The sequence below is a fragment of the Telmatherina bonti genome (genome assembly GCF_933228915.1).
Source record: "Telmatherina bonti genome assembly, chromosome: 12".
NCBI lineage: Eukaryota > Metazoa > Chordata > Actinopteri > Atheriniformes > Telmatherinidae > Telmatherina > Telmatherina bonti.
The window spans coordinates 13,646,005-13,662,504 of NC_136610.1; the positions used below are offsets into that span (position 1 = coordinate 13,646,005).

The 16,500-nt window shown below is 40.4% G+C and overlaps 1 protein-coding gene across 2 annotated transcripts in view; it reads left to right on the forward strand.

Moving 5' to 3' along the window:
- ankrd50 (ankyrin repeat domain 50) overlaps window positions 1-16,094 on the forward strand; it is a 42,052-nt gene extending 25,958 nt beyond the window's left edge. For both annotated transcript variants that reach the window (XM_079249549.1, XM_079249550.1), the window contains exons 4-5: window positions 10,529-14,073; window positions 14,373-16,094. In XM_079249549.1, the coding sequence (XP_079105675.1) occupies window positions 10,529-14,070 (3,542 nt within the window). In that variant the 3' untranslated portion in view covers window positions 14,071-14,073; window positions 14,373-16,094. The remainder of the gene's footprint in view (window positions 1-10,528; window positions 14,074-14,372) is intronic.
- The last annotated feature ends 406 nt before the right edge of the window (window positions 16,095-16,500 follow it).

Consider the following 16,500-nt stretch of genomic DNA (forward strand, 5'->3'; position numbering starts at 1 on the left):
GTGCAGCTGTAAGGCTATGGCTATGGGTAGGGGTAGTAGAGTGGAAACACTAAGGCAGCGATTTTGTTTGGGAGCTGAATAGAATCTGTGCCAATTTCACAGGACCTCTGGCAGAAGGGAAAGCAGGATGGGTGGAGGCTAGAGATGGGGTCGGGTTAGATTAAAATGGAAATAGCCACTCAGTCAATTGTTTCTTTAAATTGGCATAATGCAGTCTGCCATACTTGATCTTTTTCTTTGTAAAGGTAAATTATGATTCTTGAATCACATGAAAGTTTTAATGTGCCTGCTCTTGGATTAAAAAAAAAAGATTTTAGTATCAGCTTATTTTAAGAGTTATTTTATGACTGTTGTGTTTTTATTTTTGGCTGTAAAAGTAATCACATTGCATACGGTCCTACTAAAATAATTACTCCTTATTCTGATGATCATCCCCTGAGGGTTTTTGATCAACCACTATTTTGTGATCTCATGTAGAGGCATCACTGGTGCATAATGGCTACCATCAGTGCCATTCTGTTTGATTCATTCTTTGAAAGCCTGTTTCTCAAGTACTAAGTATATGTAAGCCCTCAGCCATAGCAAGGAGACAGATCTACAGAGATGTTGAAAATGATTAACTATCTAGTCACACACCAGCTGACGTTAACTTTTAGACATCTCCATTTTACAGAAGTAAATCTTGTATTTCCAGCATTTCATATTTTTGTAACTCAAATAAAACTTGTTTTATTTAAATAACTGCACAAGTGAAGAAAACCTGATTCCATTTGAAAATGTGTCATGACGTTACAGCAGATTGGTAAAGACCTGCTATATAGTAGATGCACAGTTTTCTTTTTTTCCAGCAGGTTATAATTTCATATAAATCTTTATATTGACATTACAAAGGTTATTCCAATTATGTTGTGTGTTAAATGCATCACAAGGATTTTCATGTTCAGAAATATCAGTTTTGTAGAAAAACCTGGAGGAGAAGTAACTGGTTTTCAGTGTAAACAAACACTGCCGAATGTGTCTATTCGTTCACATCTAACCTCATTCAGTTTATTCTCGCTTAATAATTTTAAGTTCTTTTAGTATTTTAAGCAATCTGTTCTGCTTTTGTCCAACAAGTATTCTACTACCTTCCATTGATGTACAACTGACTGAGTGTGATCAGAATCTTCTAATTGACATGAAACATTTTTACCCTGGTTAGATTTTTAATCCGAATACTTACTTCCTTGTAAATTTTGCTGTTACTAACTTGTATTGTCACTTCAACATGTCGCTATTTCCAGAACTGCTTAGAAATATATGGTGGGACTGTAGAGCTTGTCAGTCAGGATTACATTTATTTTTTACAACTGTGTGGTGGTGTTAATTGTAAAACATGCATAAAAGCAGAAACTCCACCGACTGGAATGCAGACTTCATTATAACACCTCTGTTCATCCTTTGGCATGTCAAAATGTCTCGACATTATCAAAAATGGACTGTAATTCTGCGTTGCTGATAAAGTTAAAACTATAGCCTGGAATCAGCTGTTTTCTCATATTTAAAATTTTGTTGGTACTTTTTTCCCCCCTCATTCATAGAACATATTATGTCATCTCTAACACCTACCTTTTTTTCTTGGTAGAATAAGTTTCAGCATTCGTGTGCTGCCTCCACACAGAAGTAGTTACTTCCAATCAGCTGTCTGCTGAGTGCAGCTCTTGTTGCATTAACACGGACTATCGTTGCCCTACGACAACGTTCTCTAGCTTTATTTATTAAATTAAAGTCATGTCGCTCTCTCTACTGAATCCACCATCATTCAGACTGACTGGAAGGAAGGCTCCGCCTTTCCCCCTCTTTTCTGCCACGTTTGCTGCTCGCTCCAGACAAGCGGCAAACGCGTCAGGAGCTTTTTGGGCGTCGGACACAAAAGTGGCAGTTTAGTGACCAGCGCCGAGCGTTCAGCGTTTTGAGCGTCGCGTTTGGTCTGAACACACCATGAGGATGGTGTCTTGCTAGGTGGGCGGTAACATTAGTCGTCTTACCACAGCACATCAGAGTTTACAAACAGCTTTCAACATGTCCAGCTCTGTTTTTCCCTTCAAAGCAAAATGTGCTGGGGGAGGGTTGGCCACCATTCTGTGTCTTCTGTTTGTGTTTTCCAAAACAGATATGACATCACGTTGCTGCCGAAGAGAAACATTCTGCCCTCTGAGAAAGGTGGTAACTTCTTCTCCGCCTGGCATAAACGTATAAACATTTAAAATTGAAAAAAATATAGGCCCTATATACTGTAAATATTTTTGACCAAAAAAATTACAAAACCAAAGATCATGATTTTTACAAAACCTTTGTTCAGATAATCTCAATGAACTTCTGCTTGTGTGTCTCCTTGTGACTGGAAGCATCTAATAACAAATCATTGAATACAAAGGCAGATTACAATGATAGGGCTTAGTTTAAAGGAAGCACAAAGCAAAATATTGTACAAGATTTGCTGCAGGATTTGAAAAGAACATCAGCAGGAGTTGAGGAAGGACTTAGAATATGCAGTGCCTGTCATTCTATTAATACAATATCAGGCTCTAGCTGAGATGTGAAATATAATAGCTCTCCTCAAACTGCATTCTTGCTTTGCCACAACTTAACTTGATCTATTATAAAATACATCATTATTTAAATTTTTCCCAGGTTTTTCTTTGGTTTTCTTCTTGGTGAGAAGGGCCATTTGGCTGGTGCGTATAAAGCCCACCAGCCAAAAACCAGCAAGATGGTCTTACACATGCACGCAAAACCACACATAAAAGCCCCTCTTCGTTATGAATCACAGCTTTAATTAATGTGGCTATTTTCCTGGCTCAGTCTGAGGAATGTTACAAGGGTGTGTGGTTGCTCTAAGAGGATACTCGTCCTGTGAGGCATTTGCCCCTGAATTTAGAAAGTAATCATGGAGAAGTCATACAAATTTCACAGCTTTTCTAGAATAAAAGCTACATTTTCAGGAAATTGCATGGCTCTGGGGTGGGTCTGTGTTTTTGTTTCCTGTATTTGTGTCTCTTTGGGGGGAGCGTAGCCCACCTTAGCAAGGGCCTGAACCACATCTTCCACCTCCACTCTGACTGCCGTGAATGGAGCTTTCTGTACTGAACAGGCCAAAGAGACAGTGATTTACCACCAGTGATCACAAATGAAAAGAGCAGCCCTGTCTTAAAGCGTGCGACCTCCTCCACCTCTCATAGCAGTCCTTTGTGTAGATGCCCACGGGTGAATCTGACACAAGCAAAAGCAATCCCTCCGCAGAAAGGTCAACAAAACTCTTAACATTACACTGGATGCCCCCACCATTTTGCATACTTTCTTTTTGGTCAAATGTGAGACCACTCGGGAGGGACTATGAGATCTCCTGGCTGACTGACAACACAAGCACAGCCATAAAGCAGCGATGAAAGTTTATTTCTTCTAAGCTTTGGAATGCTCCCCAAAGAGACGCACAAATGGCTCTGCTTAATGACTCTCCAGTAAGGTAAATGAGATTTTGCAGCATCATTTTGGACATTTAGAAATGAATTTGTACAAAGCCAACAGATGAATTTGAATATTTTATAAGAGAATACATGCCAAGAATAATTTTTAAGCACTGAAATGGGACCGAGCTCCAAGGCACTCTTCCGCCGGAAAATTAAAAGACTTTATATAATAGACCACGAGCCTTGAAAACCAATTCTAGCGTGTTCTGACCATGCTGTGGCCTTAACCAGAAACTAAATTATGCAGCAGTAAACCAAAGAGCACATGTGACAAATGTTATGTAATAAATATTGATTGTCACTGTGTCGCAATTCTAGTTAAACAGGAGCAAGGATGACACATTTAATTTGCTTCCTCTTCTTTTTCTGTAAATTAGTCTACACAGACAGGCTGATTATGTCCATATTCTTGTACGAGTTGTCGTCTGCGAGGCTGCATATTGAGCCTTACTTTAGATGAGTTGAAGACCATAATCCCTGCTGAATACTGTAATTTAACATCATGCAGTCTGACAGCCAGGCAAATTACAGGTGTACCATGTCTGTATCTGTAACACCTTGGAAGCTACAGCTAAGTAGCCCAGTGAACAATCCCAGCTAGCCTCCTCTGTCTCCAGGTGATGCCCTTTGGTATGTGGCAAGCCTGTACCACATTTTTTTATGAACTTAATTTTCTTTCGGAGGCTGTGGTACAGACTCTACAGTGTTTCATATAATTGAAGGGTGTTTTAAGTAAGTCTTAATTTGACCTTAGCTTGAATGAGTGCAGTGCAGAACTCCTGATTATTCTAAGGCTGGTTTTGCTTCAGGCTAATAAATAAATTTTAAAAAAAAGTCTTAAGTAAAGACAGGATTTTTCAAACCCCTTTGCCTCTTGACCTGCATGCCAAAGATGACTTTGCAAGTACCTGTTTCCTAAGTAAGCTGTCCCAGCTTTCCTCACTCTGGATTTGCAGTCCAAACAAGTGGAATCTTTCCAAAGTGCTTGCAGACCTCCCTGGCAGTGCATTTGGATCACTGATAATGGCTTGCTTGACTTGAGCACATCAGACAAGCTAGACTGAGCATTTTCCCGTGCAGGTGAATGGAAACTTAAAACGGCAGGGCTAAATGAGGGCTCTGGGGGGTCAGCTAGTGTAATGATGAACAAAAACATGGCCATGGATTGAGGAAATATGATCTCATGTGAAGCAGGGAACTTAAGCACTACAAAATTTGCATTTTAGAGAACATGTGGCTTTTAAACCAAGCTTTTATTTTAGATTTGAAACATTAACTCTGTGAGCCCTTCGCTTATGTATTAGGCCTAGCCTCAAAAAATTACATAAATTCTGTATTTGAATATTTCTGGAGTCATAGCAAAGGGAGCACTTGTTTGGGTCGTTAAAATGTATAAATATCAGTATAGCTGTTAGTGATTAAGCTGCAGCTTTGAAATTTGATTAAATCATAGAATATGTGAACATAATCTCTGCAAAGGTCAACTGAATAAACTGAAGCAGAACAAAATTAGATAGGCTGTTGTATAGGCAGTTACGATGTGTTCTCCAAAATGGCCATTTTGGCCCAGTCTGGCCATCTGTTCTCAATGTTCCATCAATTGTGAAACCTCAGATTTTAAAAGGGTAATTAAAGCCATTGGCTGGCAAAGGCGTCTTTTCGAATCTGAACGTTCACTGCCAAAGACAGCAAGTGGGCATCCAATGTGTTGTGAACATGCTCAGAGTGCGCACCTTGAAGACTCCCCAAAGCACACACGCAGACAAACTGGCCTTCCATTACCTGTAGTCCCAGAACTCAATATTCTCTGGGTCCTGAAAGATGAGTCACAATGCTCCAAAACAGTGGCAGTATGGGGCCGTCAGCTGTAAAAATGGTTGGCAGCCAATGAGTTATTGAAAATGGTGGTATCTATTTAGAATATAAAATAACCAAATGAAATAAAAACGATGGCTTGTTTACTGTTGATATAAGGGCCACTTTATTGCTCTATTTTGAGTTTAAATCACTCAGATTAAATATCAAGGTATCAGCAGATGTGTAAGAAGCTCTGTGATGTACAGGTTCAGCTACAACTGTCTTAGAGTTGATATCCATTATAGCATACACATGTAACCAGGTGCACTGCGTTTAACTTTGGTTCTTATCACAACTTAATGAGCTTCTGTCATTCAAAATAAAAAAGTAAAGCTTTGTGGTGGGTAAAGAAGAAAATAGTTTACTGTGGCACAGGTGGGCTGATGGTTTTATCAGACGACAGCCTTACAGCTGAGCCGTGGGTTACCTATATTCCTGTCAACCCAACCCCCTACCATCAAATCAGCTGCGACTTACAACAGGTTTGACTGGAAACCTTTTCACATCTGCTTGAAACCAAGCAGGAGGCATGTTGGGACAGGAGTGTTTTCATGTGTGTTGCCTCAAGCTTACATAAATTAATTGTTAAAATGTAGTAATTTCAGTGTCTTGCCAGGTGGTTGCTTAGTAAAGCAGAGGAAATACAGTACGCATACAATGACGCTGCTCTGAAAGGATTTTCTCATGCATCACATGAATCTAAATCTATGTTCTATTCTCACATGGGTACAAATGATATCTGTTGAAGATGAAATATAAAGTGTTGCTTCATTTTCACCGTTGGTTGCAGAAGTAAATGTTTGTGTAAGTTTTTCAAAAGATTAAATAGCGGCAGACTTTTCAAAGGACTGTTGTTTGTGGAGGGTTGGAACTGACTCTCATCCACATACTTGTGTTTAGGAGGTTGGCGCTCTCGTGCTCTTTGGAGAAGGGAAGGCTGCAGCTGTTGAACAGACGTTTGTTCAGCGCGGGTTTACTGGAGAGTCTGAGGATAGGGCAGCGAGGCTTAGGTTTCTGTTTTCTTTACGGATCCGGTGACTTAAGATGGTGTCGCTAAAGAATATGTAGAATCTGAGAAGCCGCCACTCCAGAATCCCGACTGTGGAGCTACAGCCCTCAGTTTCTCGACATAAACGCATGCAGTCTCGGTTGTCATCTGAAAAATTAATCTAGAAAGCAAACAGTCTGTCTTTGTGCGTGAGGCTCTGTCTCTCGTGGCTGGTATCCAGTTCTGTAACAAGCAGCAGCTGGCTCAGAGGCCTGCACTCGGGAGCTGCATCCCTCACCCTGATGAATGTGTCATTTGTTGCTTGTTTAGTAGTCACTTTTGTTCGGTCTGAACCGCCCTCTCCCTCACGAACACAAACACAACACTCAGCTGTAGTTTTGTGCAGCCCTCTTGTAGGAAAATAGTTGTTGGAAGGTATCTGAACGTCAGTGAGAGTTCATGCATTCCTGTATAGTATTTCTGTTGCACCACAACTATCAAGCGCAGGTTTCTCTTGCGGTTCTTCGAGTGCTTCATCAGGCAATAATAACGCCGTGACACAGCTGACATCCGGTGAACTGATGTCTGCTGATGACTTTAGTGGAAACTCTGGGATATCTTCCTTCACATACTATTACTGCAGGGGAAAGTATTTTTAGTTTGTTCTAAGTGAATTATTTAGCTCTTTTATTCCAATTCATGGTCACAGAAATGGATTCTTCTTTATAAGAAAAAGAGAGAAGTGTTTTTTGTTTTGTTTTTTTTGTTTTTTTTATTCAGATCCAAGAGAAGGATTTCATGGTACCTCTGGTCAAATTTCTGTCTCCTTCTCCAGCTTTCTTCTTCACTGTTTCTTCATAATTGTGTCAGTGGCTGTGAGACGAATGCAAAACTGTTCAACAAGTTTCCAAAGAAAATATTTATGACACAAGTGTCTTCAGAATTGTGCTGTAATACATACTCTGGGTTTTCTCTTAACCCCATTATTTATACATATTTAAAAAAGACAAGGGAACACAAAGATAATATATTAGATAGTTTTGCTCATATTGCTGCCTCAAAGGAAAATGATTTTTCCACTTGAATTTCTTTCCTTATTTTTCCCTTTAATGGCCTCCTGGCTAATTTGAGCAAGCGGGTTTCCTGTCACAGCTGGAATAGACATGGAATGTCCAAAGAAAGATTTGGTCTAGAAGGAGGTTCAGTCAGTGATACCCCAGGAGTCACAACAAGCATCAGATGTCTGTCTTTAAGCATAAAGTCAAAACACAAATCTGATTCTCTGTGCCTGTGTCAACTGAGGCATTTGTTATTGTGCGTTGGCCTGAAAATCAAAGATCAAACGTGCCAGAAAAGGTGGAAGGAACTATGGTGATCAGCTAGTTAAGCCTTCAGAAAGCATGATAAACTTGGCTTGAAACAAGAGGATAGAGCAAATGAGGAGCGGAAGAATGAGAAATCCTCTCATACTAATGTCTCAGACTGAAAATTGTTCTTTAACAACTCAAGTTGGAGCTACAGGAGTAGTGTACACAGCAAATAGGAATATGCATTGGAGTCATGTGCCATATATAAGCTTTAAAGTAACACCTGAGTGAAAATAATCCTTTGCAGTTCTTAGTGGAAAGCCATCAACATGAGTAAACGGGGCAGGTATTTGAAGCACAGGTTTGGAACATACACAATAGTTTTTAAGTACATAATAGCAGAAGTACTTCAGGGTATTTACTTAGATGCAGATACTTTGCATGCTTCATGGGTCTGGGTTTTGTAATGTCTGTTTAGTGCTGCTGGACTGAAGAGGGAATAGTTGCAGGAGGTTATGGAGCTGGAGAGAAGAGGGTGAAAGAGTGTTGAAAGTGAGTGCTGAAAACAGACGGACTGAAAGTAGGTTGGGGTCATTGAGTTTTTGTAATTATCAGGCAGTTATGTGAGACAGTGCTTGCACAGATCAGTGAAGGCTTTCAAACCACTTGCAGAGTTGTCTTTTTCCTCATACTGTAACATTAAGAAGATAATATGTGAGCTGTTAAAGAACTGTCACTGGCTGCATTTCCTTCTACCTGTTACTGAGACCTTATTGTTGAGTTTAAAGAACATTCAAGAAGTTAGAGCCATCTTTAGTCTCTTCCTTTCAATAATTTATTACAGTGCTTTCACTAATTTCACTGTAATTAAAATAAATAAAACAACTGCTTATCTCCGATACAGCAACAACTTGGAGAAATTTCATCATAACTTGGATGTAACTTCAAGTCAGTACATCTATGGGTTGTTTTCCCAGTTAATCTCAAGAAGTAAACAAAGTAATGCAGACAAAGCTATTGCAATCTGATTTTTATCCAAAAAAGTTGGTGAAATACTGTGGCAGGACTCCTAACTCCTTTATGCAGACTATAAATCCAGTTTAAATGTGTAAGTCTTTATGATCCCTGCTATAATAAAGTCATTAATCCCAATATATGCCCCCTCCTCTTTGAAACTAAGGACTCTGCCATAAACTACTTTATAATAACTAACTGCTCACTATAACAAAATCCAACAAAAGAATGTGAATTGTTGGACCTAATCCTTCATCAGTAGTTTTTTCTGGTTTATCCTGCACCAAATATTAGAATTAAGATAAATACTCATTAGAGGTGTGAATGCTTTAATCCTGCCAAGACACAAGTCTCATGTGGTTTTAATTTTGAAATATAACAAAGGTCTCAAGGACAGGGTAAAAAGAGATTAGTGTGGTGCTACTTTTAGAGGGAACATACTTATCTTAAACAAACACAGAAGCAAAGAAACATGATAAAGAAAGGTCATTTCTCCTTCTGTTTACTGAGCTGTCGTCTAAACTGCCAGTGCCTGTTTGGGAACTGTTGTTAAACTCATCAGGTTTCTTATTGGGCTTCCATGTGTGTGGTTACCACTGCCCCCTCTTTAGTGTAAGTTCAGTCTTTTCTGCCCACACAATAGCAGTCAAATGAGCACAGCTTTGCCTCAGGCTTGGTGTCTGAGCTGCATGATGAACAAGAGAAAAACTATTATATAATCAAAGCAAAAGAAACTTCAAAGTCCTGGAAAGATTTTTTTATGTTTACTCAATGGGAAGGGAGGCAAAAAATTAAAATCTCATTATTTTTTATTAGGATCATTTTTACGAGCTCAGTTTCAGCTTGTCATATGAGTTTAGCACTTTGTATGGGAAAGCACATTCCCATAGTTGTAAGCGGAAGAAAATGAGTATGTCAACAACACTTGGAAAGCCTCTGGTGACATCTTTTTTCCTGTCCCAGTAACCCTGAGAACTCAAAAGTATGTAAAAATGCTTCCAGGCTGCAGGCTACACAGACCATGAACTTATTGTTTTAACATGAAGGAGAATTCATTTTATGCCCATTAGCTCAAGTCATTATGGGGCCATTAATGGGAGAGGGACATGCGGCATGATAAGTGGGACTTTAGAGAAATTTTTTACAGGCCATCAATGGGTTGTATGCATGGAAATGTTGCACTCCTCACTGCAAGTCGATTCCTCAGCTCCTAATGTAGATTTGCACCAGCTGATTTAATGAGTGTGTTGAATAACCAATCAAGCAGCCATTCCTCAGACTATGCCATTTGTGTTAACCACAGCTTATAACACACATTTCTTTACCTTTCTTTTGTTGGAATAAGCCTTCCCAATGCTTCGCTTTGGTGGTGCATAGACAAACATGGGTATATTTTAACATATTTAATATTATTTAGCCATGTCTATGCTTAAGTAAGACGTGTACTAAATTATAAGAGCTAAAATAACGTTTGCCTAAGACAAAGTCACACTAATTGCAACGGTTTGTTTTTGTAGTATTGTATGAGCTGAGCTGATAGCGAACACCTGCTGATTGTGTGTGCTTCCAGCAGCCAGAGAGTTATGCTCCTAAGTACTATGAAAGGTTTTCTTTAACAGCATGGCACCATAACTAATTATCTTGTGCCTCAGGAAATTAAAGGCTTCCATAACTTAATTATCTGAAGATACACGATCAGTGGAAAAATACTGGGTATAGATTTAAAGTCAGACTTTGCCAGCGTAGGGAAAAGTTCTGTTACTTATGTTTAAGTTGATGTTCTTGAAGCATCTATTTTATATACTGAAGTTCTTTCTTTGTCATTAAACTGATGTCCTCTTCTTTGATTTCAGGATTCCGCAAAATCAGCCTTGATGATCTGCGCAAGGCCTACATTGTGAAGGATGTGCAGCAATACATCCTTCATCGTCTGGATCAGGAAGAGGCCCTGAGGCAGCACCTGACTAAGGAGACCGCTGAGATGCTCAATCAACTTCACATAAAGAGCAGTGGTTGTTTCCTCTATCTGGAGCGTGTGCTTGATGGTGTGGTGGAGAACTTTATCATGCTTCGTGAAATTCGTGACATCCCTGGCACCCTGAACGGCCTCTATCTGTGGCTCTGCCAGAGACTATTTGTCAGAAAACAGTTTGCCAAAGTCCAACCAATTCTTAATGTAATCCTGGCAACTTGCAGGCCACTCACAGTCAAGGAACTGTACCATGCAGTCTGGACTAAAAACATGACACTTACCATGGAAGAGTTCCAGAAAAAGATGGACATTCTATCCAAGCTGTTGGTTGATGGCCTTGGGAGTACTAAAATACTTTTCCACTATAGTTTTGCAGAATGGCTACTGGATGTAAAACACTGCACCCAGAAGTACCTATGCAATGCTGCAGAGGGACATCGGATGCTGGCCATGAGTTACACTTGCAGAGCAAAGCAGCTTAAACCACTTGAAGTTCAAGAATTTGCTCTGCACCTTGTCAACTCCAATCTGCAGATAGAGCCATTTAATCTTGCTCTTTGGATGGTTTGGAATGGGACTCCTGCTAAAGATTCTCTCAGTACCTCAATACCAAGAGAGCAAGAAGTTCTGCAGCTTTTAGTCAAAGCTGGTGCCCATGTTAACAACGAGGATGATCATGCTTCATGTATTGTACAGCAGGCGCTAGAAAGAGAGGACTCAATACGAACATTACTTGACAATGGAGCATCTGTGAACCAGTGTGACTCTAGTGGAAGAACTCTGCTGGGCAATGCCGCATACAGTGGAAACCTTGATGTAGTTAACTTGCTCATATCCAGAGGGGCAAACATGGAGCTTGAAGACAACCATGGACAAACAGCACTTACACTTGCTGCGAGGCAGGGCCATACCAAAGTGGTCAATTGCCTTATTGGCTGTGAGGCCAACATAAACCACACAGATCATGATGGATGGACTGCTCTCCGCTCAGCAGCTTGGGGTGGACATTCAGAGGTTGTTTCTGCTCTGATTTACGCTGGAGCCAAAGTGGACTGTGCTGACGCTGATGGGAGAACTGCTTTGAGAGCTGCTGCTTGGGGAGGGCACGAAGACATAGTGTTAAACCTTCTCCAGCATGGCGCTGAAGTTAACAAGGCAGACAATGAGGGAAGAACTGCCCTCATTGCTGCAGCGTACATGGGACACAGAGAAATTGTCGAGCACCTACTGGATCATGGTGCTGAAGTTAATCATGAAGATGTTGACGGGAGGACTGCCCTTTCAGTGGCTGCTCTCTGTGTTCCTGCGAGTAAAGGGCATGCATCAGTTGTGAGCCTTCTGATAGACCGGGGAGCAGAGGTTGACCACTGTGACAAAGACTGCATGACTCCTCTCCTTGTGGCTGGCTATGAAGGCCATGTAGATGTAGTTGATCTGCTTTTGGAAGGTGGTGCTGATGTGGATCACACGGACAAAAATGGGCGCACCCCTCTTCTGGCTGCTGCATCAATGGGACATGCATCTGTTGTCAACACGTTACTTTTTTGGGGAGCTGCTGTTGACAGTATTGACAGTGAGGGAAGGACTGTATTGAGCATTGCTTCTGCTCAGGGGAACGTTGAGGTGGTCAGAACTCTGCTGGACAGAGGTCTGGATGAAAATCACAGGGATGATGCAGGTTGGACCCCGCTACACATGGCCTCATTTGAGGGTCATCGCCAAGTGTGTGATGCGCTTATTGAACAAGGTGCTCGCTGCACAGAGGTTGACAATGATGGTAGAATACAGCTGATTTTAGCTGCACAAGAAGGACATTATGACTGTGTGCAAATTCTTCTGGAAAACAAGTCGTGTATTGACCAGAGGGGATATGATGGGAGGAATGCTCTCAGGGTAGCTTCACTTGAAGGTCATAGGGACATTGTTGAACTGCTGCTGAGCCATGGTGCTGATATAGATTACAAAGATGCAGATGGGCGCCCAACACTCTACATATTGGCTCTTGAAAATCACCTGGCCATGACAGAATATTTCCTTGAAAATGGTGCAAATGTGGAAGCTTGTGACACTGAGGGCAGAACAGCCTTGCATGTATCCTGCTGGCAAGGGCATCTTGAAATGGTTAGGCTGCTGATAAACTATCACGCTGATGTGAATGCCTGTGACAATGAGAAACGGTCTGCCCTCCAGTCAGCCGCATGGCAAGGCCACACAAAAGTTGTGCAGTTCTTGATAGAGAATGGCACACATGTGGATCACACATGTAACCAGGGAGCAACAGCACTGGGCATAGCTGCACAGGAGGGTCACATCGATGTTGTGCAGATACTTCTGGAAAATGGTGCTGATCCCAACCATGCTGATCAATTTGGGCGCACAGCAATGAGAGTAGCAGCAAAGGGTGGCCATTCAATGATTTTAAAACTTCTGGAAAAGTATGGAGCCACAACTCTGAATGGCTGCAACCCCTCTCCAGTGCATAGTATGGAGGAAAAGACCCCGTTGGCAGTGACTGGTAAAGTACAATCCCTCACTATCAAATCAAGTAGTTCTGGCAGCACTGGGGCAGGAGATGTGCAGTCATCTGGGCGTGGTCTACCAAACGGGCCCGTCCATGCTTTCAGTTCACCATCAGAGTCTCCTGACTCCACTGTGGATAGACAAAAATCCTCCTTGTCCAACAATTCCCTCAAGAGTTCAAAAAACTCCTCTTTGAGAACCACATCATCCACAGCTACAGCACAGACCGTGCCAATTGACAGTTTTCATGGAATGACGTTTACAGAACAAATTCAGCAGCACTCACTGCCTCGCAGCCGGAGCAGACAGTCTATCGTGTCCCCCTCCTCTACAACAAAGTCCATCGGTCAGCAGCTGTCATCTCCATCCAATGACTTTGATTGGTCTCAGTTAAAACCTGGCCTGAAATCAACTAAGGGAGTTAAAACAGGAAACGGGACATCAAACGGCAAAGGTGCACTAGGTGACAAGAAGAAAATCAAAAATAGCGGTTCAACCCAAGGCCAAGTTCTAGAGTATGAAATGACTCAATTCGACAAGAGAATTGCCTTGAACAAATCAGTGGCTAATATCGCAGTGAAGGATCCTCATTGTAAGATCATGATCGGTAGCTCAGTCCAGCAGGAAAGGGGGCAGGCCCAAGATCAGTTCTTCATCCAGCAGCAAAGTTGTGCTGAAAAGAAGAGGAATGGCATCATGACCAACCCCAACTATCATCTACAGGGTAATCAAGTTTTCTTGGGCAGGGTATCAGTTCCTCGGACTGTGCAAAACAGAGGCCACCAGGATGTTCTAGAGAACTACCCCATTGGGGAAACAGAGCTTAGCCTTAAACAAGCCCTGAAACTGCAGATTGAAGGATCAGACCCTGGGTTTAACTACAAAAAGGAGACTCCTTTATAGCTGGTAAGAGACTTGTATTAAACTAAACCACCAGTATGTGTTCATGTTGGAGTACAATGCAATACAATGATGATAATATGATCTATCCTCCTATATATAACATTACAAACCATATTAGGCGCTACTACTGACTACTGCTGACTTAGAATTATTTACTACTTTTATTTTACTATAGTCCAGCCACGTAGGTTTAATTTTTCTTAGAATGTGTATGATTTATAACTTTTTTCCTTCAAGATTGATTGATCAGAATTGATCAAATTGAACAATGTTTAACTCAAACCATGCTTGTACTTTTTCAGATGTGACTAATGCCATTGCTCATGCAGATGTTGGAGGGAATGTGCCAAAGCAACTGTTTTCAACTGCATAAAAACCTTGTTTTTGTTTTTTCTTCATCATTGGGAGACCTCAAAACAAAACCTGGAGAAGATCGATTGCTGCCTAAGGCTTATGTGAATTGATACTTTGATGTGCCTACATTTGTTACAGCCTTCATGCGTTCATGCAAAGTATCATTTTAATTTAATGCTATTTAATAAACAGTATATGCACTTTTAAAAGAGTAAAATGACAGACATGCATTTCTTTTCACTTTGTATCCCGTTTGTGTTTTATCAACATTTTTGAAAGAAACATGCCAATGCTTTTTTTTTTTTTAAATAATTATTTTATGTTTATTTTACTTTGTTACACTGACAGCAGTGTACCATTGGGTGCATTGTCACAAATGAGAGGACATAACTGATGTCATGGTATCAATTTAAACACATTTGTTAGTCTGCCTTTCTAGAGACCCCAAATAATCTGTGTTAACTTTGATCAGTGTGCTAAACTTATGTTCTGTATAATATTTTAATGGCAGTTTGCTTCACAGGTATATACAAGCATATTTATTTTTTTGTTTTTGAAGAAAAAGCCACTTTTATTGCATTATTTTCTACCATGGTGCTGTGTTCAGAAGATGCCTGCAGTCATTTTGGACGCCTTTTTATTTTCTTTTTTTTGCTTTGTGCGTTTATGTATTACGATTATCTTAGGAAGTGGAAGGTTCATTGATATAAAACGAACAAAAAAAAAAATCATTTTGTCCCTATGGGATTTTTCAGTTGTATCGTGTGTTATGTTTTTGTGTGCATAAAAAAATATTTAAATAACCATTGTGTACCATCAGCAAAGGTTTGGTGCTAAATGCAGCAACTTTTAAGAAATGCATTTGTCCGCATAGTTGCTTGTATATTTTACTGCAGTGCAGCAAACAAAACTCAAGCTTTGTGTGTGTTTTTGTTTTGTTCTTTTCTTTTTCTTTTCTTGCTCATGTGGTTAATTTTTAGTTATTCCTGCTGGATTTATCAGGGGCATGACACAAAAAGGGTTAGGCCATGACGACAGCTCCAAGCTGTTAGCGATATTGTTTGAAATGTAGATGTAAAGCCAAAGTTGAAACAGCAACTGCTATCCGTCGGCCTCTCTTGTGAGAAGCAGAGTATCGGTTCAGCAGGAATTAAACCCCGCGAGAGTCGGAGGAAAGGAGGAGCTTGACTGTGACACAGAAGGAACCAAAACATGTGTTTCTCATGAACTGTGTGGAGCTGTGTGAGCTTTACAGGCTGCCATATTTTTGCAGGCTTTTCATAATGTCAACAGTGAGCTATTTTTTGCCAAGAACTGGTATTCGTGGGGGGGGGGGTAGAAACCTATCGCATGCACAAACACTTATAAGCCCTAGTGAAAGCTTTCAGCTCTTCAGTACTACAGCAGCTCAAATGTACACCACGAAGGGGCAAAAGAAGGATTCAAGGCAGGATCAGTGTTGGAAAACAAACTGTATAGTCTTATTAAGCAGTTATGTTGTTTGTCTTGATGGTGTTTTTGTCTGTCACCTTTCATTTTTGCTGTCAGTGGTTGGATTGTAAATAGCTTACTGTGTACATTTAACTTTCATTTTAAAATTTCTGTATTATATGAAGTGAAATTTCCTGATGTATATTAAAGTGCTTAATAAACATATTTGCTTTACTGCTGGAAAAGAACTTTTGCCTTGTTATTAAATACGGATATAAACAAAAAGCTTTGAATGCAATAATGGGAAGTTATGGCAACTTTAGTCATTTAGACTTGAAGTTGTTTAATATTTAGTGTCTGAGCTTGTACACACTTTTTTTTTTGTGCTCTTGCACAAAATGATAAATCTCTGTTAATCACAGATCAGTTTGTTTCAATTTCTGGCCATAAATCCAAATGCCTTTATTTTGTTCATGTTTTTTGCTTTTATTCACTGAAGATATCTGTTGCTTTGTGGCAGTGTCTGAACCGCAACACATGCTTTTTATAGTTCACTTTGCAGCTGATCATTTGGTACATGGGGCCAAACCAGGACACTGCAGGCATCATAGCACATGGATCAAACTGAAGTGGAACAGACATGTC